Here is a 15,178-nt window from a genome sequence, read left to right on the forward strand (position 1 = left end):
ACCAAGTAGATGTGGATAATAATTTTCTTTGATCTACTGGCTCTGCTCCTGTTAATACAGCCCAGGATGCTCTTGACCTTTGTTGCTGTGTGAGTAATATGGGCCTCTTCAATACTGAGGAGCCTTGTTAAAAGGCTTGCTTTCATTCAATACCAAGTAAAAATTCATTAGAAGTATGAACAGAAAGACAGGAGTGGCTTTCTTCAGACAACTTTGCTTCTTGTTTCACACTTAAAGAACTTTTGATTATACAGTCCATGAGATAAAAATTTAGAAAATGAAGCATGACACGCACAGAGAAGCTGAAGTTGATGGCAGCATCGTTTTCTTTAACCTGATAAAATTGCTGTGGTACTTGCATGAGGTTGTTCTTGCTATCTGTTTTGGGGTTTTTTTTTGAACATCAGGTTAGAGAAATTTAAGTATTTGCATTTCTAAAACAACATGCATCCACAGCCACTCTGCCAATTCCTTACTATGTTTCAGAAAAACAGTCCTGGGAGAACCGAAGTAAAGAGATGCTAGTAGTGTGTATGATTCATGTGACTCACACAGTGCTATTGAACTGCTAACAAACAGAAAGCTCAATATGTAAAACCCAACAAACTGCCTTCATTGGTGAGAATACAGTGAAGCCCTTGGGAATAATTAATATTTGAATTGAAACTTTTTTTTTTTCCTAGTATGCTTTATCTTATACTGATGTGTCAGCAGCGATCCATGTGCCATTTGCTGGCAGTGCCCAGCTTCTCTGTATGCAGCCTGAATTGCACTGAAGCAGTAAGATTTCTGGGCAATGAAACAACTGAAACTCCAACTGCAGTTTGTTTAGAAAACTCAGTCTGTTTTGAAAGATGAAACTCTTTCTTTGAAAAAATTAAATAAACTGAACTTCTGTGAACTTTATTCTGCTTTTCTAAAAAATAAAAGAGCAAGCTTTATTTTTTTGTCTTGTAGCAATATTTTTTTTCGGGATACTGGATTTCTCTTTTGTGGGTTATGGCCAGCTATATGTTGAGTTTCCAAGGTTGAAACTCCATTGAAATTATGAATATTTTGCTTGTTCCTAAGAAAATACTTCAGCAAAGCTAGCTCGTCATTCAGGTCCCTTGCTTAGATACCTCATGGACTGCATCATTTACTTTTTCCCCTGGAGTTGTTCTACATTTTCAACATCCTACAGGCACCTGCCCATCTCTGTAAGTTCCAGTGGAGACTTCACCTTGGTTTGTGAGATCCAACAACTCAGTACCTTCACAGTAAGGGTTCTGCTAAACTGGCTTTTGAAAAGCTGTTTACTGAGTCTTCTCTCATGCAGTGGAGGTGCTCAGTTGCTCTGTTTGTTTTCTCTCTCTTCCTTTTGGCTGAAATTTAGATGAACTGAAAAGTGGAAAGGGTGTTTAATAGTGCCAAACCCAGGGAGAAAGGTTTGGGAACTGTGGACTAAGGTCATTGAGTCCAGACTAGTGCTGCAGTGTCCAAACAACTCCACTGAGACCTCATGTGGTGGTAAGGATGCTGCTTTTCATTCTAAACTGGTTTTTGATTTTTGTGTGTGTGTGGTGGTTGTTTGTTTTGGTTTTTGTGTGTGTGTGTGTGTGTGTTTTTTTGTTCGTTTTGTTTTGGTTTTTATTGTGTGCCATAAATTCCAACCCAATGAAAGGGTGCAGAAACTTACTTTCTAGCACAGGGAAAACTTTAAAGTTAGATATCCATTTAGGGAGAGTGGAAGGAAAAGTGGCTGTGCACATCCATCAATATCATGAGCTGCTCAGGCAGATGTAAAGTTGCCCATATACCACCAAAGCTCTGTTCTCAGCTGAACGAAAAAAACTCCCTGCAGTGGGATACGGCCTGAAACAAGATCTGAAAACTGCTTTGTTTCATCCCAGTGTGTGATGGTGGCTCCTGTGCTCACTGCAAGCCACAGGCCTGGGTCTGAGGGAAATTACAACTGCACCAAGCTCTCTGACAGCTTCTGCAGTGGGTGGCATTTGGCCAAGTGTTGCCTGGGAGTGAGTTGGGCATAATAGATGTCATTTGTCCCATGATTCATGGTTTGCTGGAAACCCTCTGCAGGGGGCTATGTTCTCTTTTGAGTATCTCTGTGGGTGCTGTGTTTCTGAAAGACTAGTGTGTAACTTTCCTTGGCTGGGTAAATATGAGCTAAAGCCAAAGAGTGTGCGAAGAAGTGAATTTTGGTCCATTCTGGGGAGGGGAGACATGACCGTAGGTATATCTTACTCCCATGACTGTAGCTTTACTTTGTATACTTTTTGTGTCTGCCTTTTGTGTGACAGCACATTTCCAGGCAAAGGACTCAGCCCTGGAAATATTGCAGCACTTGGGAGTTGACCTTTACCCGAACAGGCACAGGAATGCACAGCTGCATGATGATGTTTTTGTAGTAAGTCTTTCACTGTATAGGTTAGTACCTAACCAACACCCAATAACGCTTTCTGCTTAGACCAAAGCTTTTGACACTAAACAGCCATTTGGATGGTCTGAGATTTATTGCAGAAGAGAAGACAGGGTTGGGAGCAAGGAAAAGGCAGAGCTGTTTTGTGGAGAAATGCCAGGGTTGTGAAGGGCCTTTTTTGGGCCAGTCCAAGTGGAAAAGATGTGCTTGTATCAAATTCCTGTAGCAGTGGATGGCACCACCTGCAGACAGTTAAAGGGGCCAGAGATGTCGCTAGTGACGCGTTTATTCTTGTTCTGTTGTTTGGCTCCGCGGCTGGTTATTGACTGTTTTGCAACTTGCCTGGGAAAGTTTCATATAAATAGTACTATTTGTAAAAGTATTATTTTTATCTCCCTGCAACGAAGCTTTTGAATCAATCTGTCTTTTATGATCAAGCCTGTCACTGAATTCTCAAATGGTTAAAGATGATATTCCTTGCTATCGTCTGAGCTGGTTATGTTCAGTGCCGCATGTGAACTGACTTAAAAGCTATCAGCATGCTAAAATATATGAAAAAATTATCTTGAGTGCTGTGGCTCACAGTTCAATTTCTCTGCCAGTTACGCAGTGAACAGTGGGAATGCCCCAAAGGCAGATGTGTTTATATGGTTTTGCCTGTTGGCTATTTTGCCAGCTGTTGCAGGTGAAACACAGACCTCCACTGGACAACTTGCCTAATAGTCTTCAAGCAAGCAGAAGTGCAGTTTTCTTTTAAACAGTCTGTTTGAAGCTGCATGTTTGCTCATGTGTTCTGGAACTTGAAACCTGCTCCCAAGATATTCTTGGAGCATTTAAGTGGACATGTCAGTGGCCTCAGCAACTGTTAAACGGTTGATCTCTCTCAAAATCACAGATACAACATTCCAATGGCAAGAACTTTCGCATTGGCCTAAGGAAAACTGTACCGCAGTGAACATGTCAGTGTCTGCTGTGTAATTTGTTCTTGTTCCTGTCTGGGGGCTTGAACTGAGATTGCAGGAGAGAGCTCTTGCCTTTCTTCTTAAATCCTGCTTTGCTTTCACCATACCTGCCTGTGGGGTTTTTTTATTGTTGATGAGAGAAAAGATGGCTGTGGGTTGCCATTAGCCCTAAGATTAGAGTAAGGATTTAATGGCTCTTGGCTAGGAACCTCAGAAAGCATTTATAGGCCATATAATTAAAAAAACCACTTGCAGTTGGGATTAGACTTTTGGGTACTGTCCAGAAGACAGAAAAACTGGTCGGTTTTCGGTTTTGTTCTGTTGTTGGTTTGGGTGGGTTTTTTTCCCTACAAGTTGCATGGCATCCTCCTCTGTTGTAAAAACCAGCAATTGAGTCCAAATGGAGGACATAATTTGCCTAATTGTCCTGATTTGGGAGTGTCTGTTCTTGCAGGAATCTGTAGTTATGGAAATCTGATACTTTGATGTTTTTGTAGCTTCTTTAATGTCAGCTGAAGAAGTGTCAGGGACCTTAACTGACACTTAATTGTTTTGTTTCTCTCTTTGAAAGTTGTACAAAATAACCAAACAAGAGAAAGATAGCGTCTACTGTTCCTGAGAGCTTTTGTTTGCTTCAGTAACAGGTAAAACATGTTATGAGATTTGACAGTTTTAATGCAATTTAACTATTTACCCTTTGCTTTAGTAAAAGGATGTTTCTGAAAACAGGATCTACCACACAATATTTGTGCCAAAATAGTTTCCCTGTTATATACTTAAAACTGAAAAGGTTTTAATGATCTTAAATCTGTGTACAATCTATATGAAGTTTTTATTCTTTAATAATGAAGCATCTTGTAAAATCTTCATTGATGCTCAAAAAGTGTTCTGCTACAGTTCACAACTTTCTGTGACATTCTTATTAACTTTTTGTTCCTTAAAATTCTTCGTCTTTAATTATAAAATGTAATTTTTGCTATCAAATGGGGCCATGGTGTGCTCTAGTCTATAGAAAAGCAGAAGCCTTGAAGTTCTAGCAGAACTGTACTGGCTTACAGCTTCCCTGGTGCATTTCTGCAAAAAGTGAAGTACACCACACGTGCCAGGGCTCTCATGCAAAGAGGCACAGGATCTGTGGGATCTTTTATATGTTCAACTTCACAGAGCACACAAAGCAATTCCAAGATAGATCTTCCCAATTACAAACCAGAAAAGTCAATCTTCTGTTTCCATGTGCTGGGTCTTCTCCATCTCAACATATGTAATTGGAATCATATAAGGGAGTTTATTCTTGATTTGCATTTATTGCCCCTGGAATTAATTTACTGTTAACCCTTTATTGTTGTATAAATTGTTTACCTGAACGTTTAAGAAATTGAGCACTATTGTAATAAAATGCCTCTCTGTTTACTTCCCCAGAAGTAGCCTGGTTTTTACCCGGATAAAACTTGTCTTGTATGTAATTTTTCTTAAAGCCAGAAGGTGCAAAAGTTCTGCAATTGTTAAACAACTCAATGAAAAATGGTAAAGCTCACATTACAGAGATGGAACAAAAAATCACTTTGTGCTAGCCAAGAGTACCCAGAGGCTTTTCTGTGCGCTGAGTTTTGTTATCTGATGCTTGTATTACAGGTGACTTCCCCACGTTGTGACTGATATGTGCTCCAAGAGGGTATTCTTGGGTTTCAGGTGCCCAGGTAATGATCAGAGTTTGAATAGACAGTAAACCAAACTGAAGGATAATAATACATGAGTGCTGGCAAGCTGCCTAGATTGGCATTGGTAAACATCATTCTGCAAGAGCTGTGGAGCATGAAATGGGAACTGTGCTGTATTTAAACAATCAAGAGGATTAACCTGAGTTCCTTGACCGCTGACAGGTACCTTGCACATAGGCATAAGCAAATCCTTCATAAAAAAGCTAGGAAGAAACCAGGAAGATGATTCTCATCAGATTTATGCAGAGTAGGCAAAGGGCAGGGGATTCTGCAGTCTTTTTTGAGCTGTAAAGGGACAGATACTGAAGAGCTTTAATGAGCATGGCATTTTGGTGATTTCACACCAGGCCTATGAGACATAGCTTGCACAAATTGTTAAGATTGCTCCCCGTGCAAATCGAAGGGATACAGCTTTTATGTATTTCCATCAAATACATGCATTTTCCATTGGGAGAACATGTGAAGCACAACCGCAACAGTTATTTAGCTATGGAAAGTAAATCAGCAAAGTGTTTAACAAGAAATTGATAGACAGTTGTAGAGTGCTGCCTGGGTCTTCTCCCACATTGTTTATCAATGTTGCCAATGATCTAATTCTTGCTTTCAGTATTTCAGACTTTATTTCAAAGTCAGGAGGGAATGATATCTAGTATTCATGTTGTTAGCATGTGTGTACTCTGGCACTATTGATCTGCAACCATCACTTTAAATGGATTTGTATTTGAACATGATTTTAGTGTTGGGGTTTTTTTTACCTTCAGTATCAAGCTTGCTTTTGTTTAATGCTTTGTTTTAAATATTGTTCTGAAAGGGCCTTCCCTGAATGAGACATGGGATTTGAGGCTGTGAGACAGTTGCAGACAATGATAGCAAGATAATAATAATAAAAATAATGAATACATTTTGATTACACTTGGTGTTTTACTCCTTAGCAGTTTGGTGCTCTGCAGGAACAAATGGTAAAACTGGCAGCAGCATGGTTTTACAGCAGAGACTTTAGGCAGCAAACTCTTCCAAGAGTTATTACTGAATGCTGATGGTCTTTTCCCATACAAAAAGAAAGCTTGTAATGGTTTCTGCACCTGCAAGGAGTATCCTAGCAACATCACTGAGGAAACTGTATGCCAGGACCTTTTTTCTGAGTGCTTTTTGTTGAAAGTAGCAGCCTGTAAAACAAAGGTCAAGAGCAATTTAAGCTCTTCAAGATGCTGTTGCCTAATTAATTTATTTGCAGAAATGTTTGTGTTGTAGTTTTCTGCCTAAAGGATAAATATCGGGTTACAGAGTCATCCAACAGACTATCCAATCACAGTTTAGTGAAATGCAAATATTGGTTAACCTAAATGTCACTGCTCCTTGGGGGAAAAGCACTGTTGGCATTTAACACTAGTTTTTGCCTTGTGAAGTAACCAGGAGTTCCTGCTGCCTTCTGCCTGCTCTAGCTGCTGAGGATACCCAGGGGCTTCTGTGCAACGCAGAACAGGGGAGCACAGACCACCACCAGGTAGTGGGAACAGACCATCGGTCTAATTAAAAAAAAAAGCTTTTTTTTTTTTTTTTTTGTCTGTGGAGGTGTATGTGGTCATTGTCTTACAGTATGCACAGACCTCAGGTGAGTTCCTGCTTCGTGCTTTGTCATCAGATTCAGGGAAAATACTTATTTCAGGTTTTCCTGTGACGTTCACTGGTACCTTGTCAGAAGTACTTGCTGGGCTTGCTGTTGCTGGGCTTGCCATCTTGCGAAGAGGAGAGGGCAGTGTTTATCTTTGTGTTCTATGGATGTGGGAGTTGAGGCAAAGGACTAAGACCCCTTTAAGCCCCCTAGGGTGGGGCTGCAGAGTTACCGGGGGAGCTGGGCCATGCTTTCAGCCCCTCTGAGCTTCTGTGACGTTACTGTCTCTCTCTAGGAGAGATGGTGATACAGCCTAAAAAATGCATGCCATTGTAATAAGTGTTTTTGTCCTCGTCCCAGTCTAGTAGATAATCTCTAGTTCTAAAGCCTGGTCTAAAAATGAAATTTTTACCATTTCTACTCAAATTTATCTGCTAGACAAGGGACAAAGCCTGTTGCTGGTCATTTTCCCTGCATTCTGACTTAGTGAGAAGACCTTGTACTTAGATTATTGGATGTCGGCCTTCTTAATTAGCTACTTGGAGAAATACAGGTCCTCCATGGTTTCATATGTAAACAATCTAAAAAGTCAGCAGTCATCAGACACAATTCTCTCTGATGCAGCTCCCTACTTATTAATCTAATTGACAGTTTAAGCTGAAATTTAATACTAAACAAACTAATGTGCTTAAGGTAACCCTCTGTTTCCTTCATTACAAAGGCACTTGAAAAGTGCTAGAGCCATTTCCCTACTCTGAGAAATATTTCTGAGTAATTTGCCAAAGAAAGTTAGTTGAGGATAAGGTGCTTGTTCTGAGGCAACAAGGAAATTTTCAGTGAAAATCTGAGACAGCTAATAGAAAAAATTAAACACTGTTCCATTCAAACAATTTTTTAAAATTTTTTTTTCCTCCTTCTGGACTTCAGGTGATGTCACCCCTGTTCTCATGAATCCTTTCTTGCAGTCACACTCCATTCCTCTGGCAGAAGAAATATGCCGTACTATATCAGACATGAATGCAGATCATGTGATGGTCACTCAGGAAACTTTAATAGAACAGCTAATGAAAAATCATCCAGGTAATGTTCTTGTTTCTCCCTCCTTTTAAAAATGACTATACCATAGAGCTTGAGTTTCTGATATTGGGCAAATGATCGCTGAATGTTTAGAAGCAAAGCTGGCACCATTCAAGAATATAAATTGAGGCAATTGGTAGAGTACATGAATGGGCATAGTTCTCATCAATCTGTGGGTCACTAACATTGTCTTGGATGTAATTCTTTTTACAGATGTTACTAAATCTTCTCTGAGAGTAAGAGGGAACTGAGTGCAGTAGCATGTTGAGAGTATGCCCTTTCTATGGGATGGGAAAGCATAGATAAAGTATTTAGGTGCCAGATATGGAACACCATAAAATAGACTGTGTGTCAGACCATACAGACTTTGAGTCCTCCTTTAAGAGGCAGGGACATAGCTGACTTTGACGGCAAAGGGACTGGGTAGGAATCTACATCCAGTGTTTGCTATCAAAAAACACAAGCAGCCTCAAAATTCAGGTTCATTGGTCAAATTCCAGCCCCTTCCTTCCTGAAAACAAATTACTTACAGTAAATGAGCTTTAATCCCTCTCCTCTGATGGGGTAGCAGCTACTTCCCTTAAATGCTGTGTTTTCTTTTCAGTCTGAAAAATATTCAGTTTCTCAGATCTGCAATATCGAAGTGTGTGTGTGTGCATGTGAGACTCTGTAAAGGCTCATTACGGCCCTCTGCAGGAAGTTGCTTTGATACTGAGCTTCCCCTTTTGAATCTTCTTAATCTTACAGCTCTGAAAACGTTACAGGTTGATCTGGCAGGCATTTTCACTAGTGTGAAAAATTTTAATGCAACCCCAGAAACTGGCCCAGAACTCTGCCAGCAGTGTGATGTAGTCTTATATGTGCACTGAAGACAACCACAAGATAGCGTTTTCAGGTCAGCCAGAAGTAGCACTGCTAAAGTTTGTAGGGGGAGAGGGTATTTCTTGCTACATTTTCACCTTGCTGGAAGTTTTCATTCCTGTGGGCAGGAGATCTGCAGAAGACTAAGGCAGTAGATCAGATGTCACTAGACTAATGACTCTGGGGCTGTGACACTTAAGGTAAAACCAGTAGCTGAGACCAGTCTCAGTGAGGTAAACTTCAGTAGCAATTGTCATCTGACGAAATTATACCAGAGGCTTCAGAGAGTGATGATAAAAGCCACTGTTAAATAACCTGCCAAGAAGGAAATGCTTTGAACAACACATTATTTGGTTCGTACCTGGCAGAAGGTCTCTCTCATGAATATCATATCCTGACAGACACAGAGAACATCCTTGCTTATTCGAAGACCATCATAAGCTCCATCACAGCACTGTTGCAGGGACAACCAGAAACGTACCTGGCCTTTACCTTCTTCCTCAGGGGTGACCTTGCCTTATCAGTGAGGAATGGCATTGGCAGAGCTAAAAAGGGTTTTACTGATCTGTAAGGCACTGGCAGGATGATGTTTCTGTGCTGCCCTCACCTGGCTGGCCCAGAAGGGCTCTCCCTGACTCAGGGCTCCAGCCTCTGCTGGCCTCGAGGTTTGCAGCAGCCGTCGCTGCCCTCTCCACGTGTCGACACTGCTGCAGAGTGGGGCTGTGCCTGCTCTGCCGGGAACCCAGGGCTGTGGGTGGGGAAATCTGGGTGCAACAATTGCTGGATCTGGAAGCTCGGCAGAGTGGTGACGTGTTAAAAAAAATCCTGCCTTTTGTCCGGTGATACTGGACACTTTCCTGTTGAAATTGACTATGCCCTACTCGAACTTCAGTCACCAGGTCAGTTTCAAACTTCTTTTGGAATCCTCTGAACTAAATACAATGGGTATTTCATGTTCAGTGGCTTCCAAATATGTTGTATGTAAGTTATTTTTTGGCCAGCTCCCATTTTATTTGAAAACTTACTTCTGATTTGAAATACCTGTATCTTTGTTGTAGGCATTGCAGTTCCCTCCCACAATATCTTATATAATATCCTGGGCACTCTAATTAAAGAAAGGAAAGTCTATCATACGGGAGAAGGATACTTCGTCGTGACTCCAAACACATACTTTATCACAAATAATGCCACAGAAGACAATAGATGGGTCCTGCTGCAGGACAGTTGTGGCTGTTCATCGCATTCCATCACTTACCTGGTAAACATTGAGGGCTGTGCAGACCTAGTGAAAGAAAACATTTCTACGGTATCCTGTTACAGATCCTGCCATTGTTTCCCTTACCAGAATATGCTCTGTGAACAAAGACATCGGCAGCTACTGAACCATGAACCTAATGGAGGAGGTAAGAAAGACTGCAGTGAATTGAAACCTTCAATTCAAACTCAAGGGATCTCCACATCCACTGAAAACCATTCCTGGGATACCATCAAATCCCTGACATTTGTGAAAGAGAAACTGAAAAGCAAAAAGTTTGGCCTTGGCTTTTTCTGGAGAAGTGCTTCTAAAAAAAAGAAAAACATAAGAAGCAGTACTCCGCTTTTTCAGTGCAGTTTCCTCCCAAGGAATGGCCAGTCAGGGATGAAGATGACTTAAATAATATTCCACGTGATATTGAACATGAAATCATCAAGCGTATTAACCCTACTCTTACAGTTGATAATTTGATTAAACACACAATACTAATGCAGAAGTTTGAGAAGCAGAAAAAAATATATCAGTAAGGGTACCTCGGCCGAAGTATCAATAGTCAGGCAAAACAGTCTTTCACAGGATTGTACTCAAAAGACACAAAGTAAAACAGCAAAACACAGCGGGAAAAACAAATCAAAGAAACAGAAGCAGATTAGAAGAAGCAACAGGAAATCTCACATACATGAGCTAACACCCCAAAATGAGAAACTTGAAGAGAACCTTTCACTGCCTATCAGAAACCAACAGCCATGTGATGTAGCACTGGAATCTCATGTCATATATAAAAAAAAATTAAGAATCCTTTTCAGGGTCTGTCATGGAGATGCAACTTTTATGCGAAAGGATACAAAGGTACTATTAACAGTCAGCTGAAGTTCGGGACTCAAAAGCAAGAAAGGGCTTTACAAAGGCCACGGTCCTCAGATTCCTCAAAAACCTTTGACTATGAAACTGAACAGAGGGCTACTGAAACACTGGCTGACAAAGCTAAGCAAAACAAACTACTCCACACTAGTAGGTCTTCCCTCCAACTAAAGAAAGACAGTTTAACTGAAAACTATAGTTACCTGCAAGGCAGTACTTTGCAAATAGATAGTAAATACTTTCTGGAGAGTAATATTTCTGATGAAAACATCCCCAGAAGAACAGTCAAAAAAACCCCTGAGAATATTAAAAAATCCCCTCACTCCTACACTGAAGATAATGGCATGTGCAAAGAAGATGGAAAATTTTTGTTACATGTGCAAGATGAGTATTGCAGGTGCAAAGCTGACACTGTATGTGAGTTACTAGATCAAACAGCAAATGAATTTCAAAATGTCTGTCTTTCAAATTATACAGCCACTGTTAACCCGGTAAAAAAAAAAATTATGTCAAATACAGACCAAAAAAAGGATAAAAAGAATGAACTTCTATTTAAATACGACTGTGCCAGCCAACTCAAATCAATTAAGCTGGGAAGTGAAGGGTTTACTGGTAACAGCCATCTTCTGTATCAAAAAACACGTGATGGTGACACTTGTAACTTGTTACATCTGGATGACGGTTTTGAAGGCAATGAACCATGTCACCTGCCTCCTGGCCATGCTTTTTCAGAAACAAGAGACTGGAGTAAAGCTGTGCAAAAGCTGGGGACAGTTGTGTCCCTGAAAAACTGTAAGGTTATGTCTTGGTTTGAAAGACAGGTGTCTGCGGAGGAAGGCAGGAGCGTCCCTTGAAATGGAAAATGCAACCCCCTTCCCTCCAAATTATTATAATGTTGAAATTAAGGGGCCTTCAGGCAAAGATATGGGGAACAGGAATAACAGTTCTTTACTAATATATATATATATATACATAACACAAGGCAGGGAAAAAAAAAAAAAAACCAACCCACTGGTTTACACTGACAGAGTCAGGAATACAACCTGACACCCTGTTAGGGTGGCAGTAGCAGTCCGATAAGATGGTGGCTGCAGTCCTCCTGAAGCGATGGATGTAGTTCTGTGGAAGCAGCGATCTTGTAAAAGGGTCTGGTCTTCCTCCGAAGGTCCAGTGGTAGGTAGGTAGCTCTTGTCCTCTGGAACTCCAGTGGGGGGAAAAGCTCCTCTGGGAATTCAGTGGAAGAAGGCTGCTAGGGTGTTCAAAATCTCCGGTTTTATTTGGCATGGACTGCTTGGCTCCTTCCCCCCCCCCCCCCCCCCCCGGGCGGGGCATCTCACAATGGGATGGGGAGTCGTGAGGCAGTTCCTTGCTGGGCCGTTACCAGGAGATAGTCCAGGAGCGAGTTATCGATGGGTCAGGCGATAAGGCATTGTTGTGCCCAGTAACAGAAGATAGTCCAGAGGGAGGAGGCAGGGAGCACTGCCCCACCTGGTCTCAACAGCTCCTGAAGATGGTAATAGAATACTTTTTTGGGGCACATCTTACACTGTAACCTAGGACAGGTTAATACTTATCCTGCCCCATACAACACAACTGTAAATAAACGTGACACTGGAAAGCAGAATCAATAGATGGCTCAAAGAAGCATCGAGAAACAGATCTCACAGAAGAAAGCTGTTTGTGCAGTCAGGTTCTTCCGATAGGTCACAGAAAGGAAAAAGAAAACGGCCTTACTGAATGTGCGAAGACTTGAGCTGTAGCAGATTTCTGCCACGCTGATGAGGCTGACTCAGATGTTGACACTCTGCAGAACTTCACCTACGAGATGGGCAAAGTAGTGGCATGCTGTGCTTTGGGCTCACAGACCAAAGAAACAAGAAACCTTCCAGGAAAAAAAGATCTTATTTTTAAGAATGCATGTGCTGTGACATCAGGACGGAAACACTTGGAAGGGACAGAAAACTGCAGCATTACAGGAGACAGTGGAATTGACTCAACAAGGTAAGAAAACACATGTAACTTAGATGTTTTATCTTCAAATTAACAATCAGATTTAGGCAGAAATGATGCTGTAAATTATAAATACCCCCTCTCTGCAACAACTAAATTCTTTAAAAACTTCAGTGTTATGTCCTGGAAATACTCAAAAACTGTATAGTTCTACTATGTCTTTTTACGTGAACATTCCCCCTAAATCAGCTATACAAATGCTGCTGTTTATATTTTGCGCTTGTTTTCATGAGGCAAGAAAATAGTATGAGCTCTGCCTTCAGATGGAGATGGCCAAGTGCAGGAATGTCAACAAACATGGCAACTGGTAAACTTTTGTTAGCAGGCAGGTTCAGCTCACATTGATCTTGCCATGTGACATTATGCATATTGTCATAGTTCCCCCAGACATAGACAAAGAATAAAAAGTGCTTTATGTAATAAGTAACATATTGTGCTTTGTTCATTAAACCTGTATGGGAAGGTATGGATGGAAGATTTATGTGCCCGCAAGGCTTGATAGCCCAACCGAAGGACATTCTTGCATAAGTCAACAGGACCCGTAGCTGAGGGGGTTGAGTAGTCACATTCTTGCATAAGTCCACCCACAGGGCAACGAGGAAGACCTTCAGCCTTCATCCTTAGGATCACCAGGAGGCAGAGAAAGACCCCCCAGCAACAGAAGGAACATGCGCAGAGTATCGACCTGATTGCGACATCACGAATGCAGGAAATGAGACTGTATATAATGTGCTTACACGAGGTGGGAAGTTGCGAGCCGTTGGCGGAGCGCAGACTCCCCGGCCGCCCAGCGCTGCCTTTGCTCTTGTTCGCTTGCTAATATAATAAAATTCACATTGGATTTTGACACTTTAAATTGTCCGTGTCTCTACCTATCACACTTTATAGAGGTGTTCAATCAAAATTTAAAGTACAAAATACCATCCGACTTGCTCACAACAGACAGGACAATGTGTACATAACTTGTGCTATAAGCTTCTGCCTCCTTTCATAGAGCCTCCTTCTCTGGAGATATTCAAAACTCGCCTGGACGCAATCCTGTGCAACCTGCTGCAGGTGAACTTGCTCTGGCAGAGGGGTTGGACTAGATGATCTGCAAAGGTCTCTTCCAACCCCTGCCATTCTGTGATTCTGTGGTACATTTTGTCTGTAACTATACTTGAAAAATCCCTTAATGGAAGACAAATTGTCATGGAACCATTTTTTACACAGTTGCGTGTGGAAAAGACCTACAAAACTAAATTGTCAAGAACATAAGTTAAAATGCAGTGAGGGAAAAATCATATCCTTTTTTTTAATAGCATCACATATTCTTAAGATCTTAAATGACTGGTATTTAAGTGTAACTAAACCATTTGAGTTCTCATTAGATATGTACTGTTACCTTGAGAAGCTAGTGTATGAAGGGACAAATCACATACTACAATTTTCAAGGAAATTCTGCTGATTTTTTTTTTTTTTCCCTTAAGCAGATTTTGGCTGTGCTTTCTTTCAAGTACACTTCTAGTGTATTACTTGGAGACGAACACTTCAAATCTGTTGGACACCCTTTAGCAAAACATATTTCAAAGGGTCATTTTCATTGTTTGTATCGATGCCATCTGTGATACCAGCCAACTCAGTTTATTTTTAGAATGTGAAGTCTAATGTCTAATAATTCTGTTATTTTAGATGGACTGAAAAGAAGATGAAGCTTCCTGCCAAATTCTGAAAGCATAAATACTAATGCACAGAGGAGGACAAAGTGGAAGGACACTTGCAGCAAAATTCCTTGCTTCAGCTAACTCTGGTCATGAATATTTGATTTATTTTTTTCTTTCAATGAGCTTTATGAACTTTCTCTTTGTAACAATGTAGCCATACTGTAAATGCCATCAGTCACATCTGTGAGGCTCTCTCTAAATCAAAGCTCTTTGTTACAACTTTTGATGATAGTATTTGTAGAGCTAATCTGTATTTCTGTTGCTCTCATCTTTAACTAGTTCTTGCATTTCTGATAATAAAAATGAGAACCAATATACCTCATTAAGATCACACCATTAACCTGCAAAAGGTATGTGTTGCTCTAATAGGAAGTGGATCAGTTGCACAGGACTGTTTTACACTGTAATTCTTGAAAGTGCTTCCTACTTATGCCACAGAAATAACAGCACACTCCATCTCCCCTGTCAGAAAACAAAGCAAATGAACTAGACTGGCATGCACCTTGTTACCACAAAAATTCCTTGATGCCTGAGGTTCTCTCACGATGTCCTGAAGAAATCTCAGCTGACCTCGTGGTGTGTTTGTATCTGGCAAGCAGGATGCAGTCTTTGCAAATGTAAATGCGTTCTTGCAGGAGACAACAGGTAAGGTCAGTGGCATTCTTTGAGAGAAACCCTGCTGTGGGTCGGCATGCTCCTG

General features: G+C 41.0%; 1 protein-coding gene across 1 annotated transcript; it reads left to right on the forward strand.

Annotated features, from left to right (window-relative positions):
* Positions 1–7,646: 7,646 nt before the first annotated feature.
* On the forward strand, positions 7,647–14,486 carry STOX1 (storkhead box 1). The gene is given in 8 exon segments (XM_086467214.1): positions 7,647–7,791; positions 9,708–10,213; positions 10,216–10,412; positions 10,414–10,688; positions 10,691–11,562; positions 12,328–12,376; positions 12,379–12,766; positions 14,447–14,486. Coding segments are annotated over 8 exon segments (2,460 nt in total). The 5' UTR covers positions 7,647–7,658.
* Positions 14,487–15,178: the final 692 nt, after the last annotated feature.

The sequence above is a fragment of the Leptosomus discolor genome, chromosome 6 (assembly GCF_034619465.1).
Source record: "Leptosomus discolor isolate bLepDis1 chromosome 6, bLepDis1.hap2, whole genome shotgun sequence".
Lineage (NCBI taxonomy): Eukaryota > Metazoa > Chordata > Aves > Leptosomiformes > Leptosomidae > Leptosomus > Leptosomus discolor.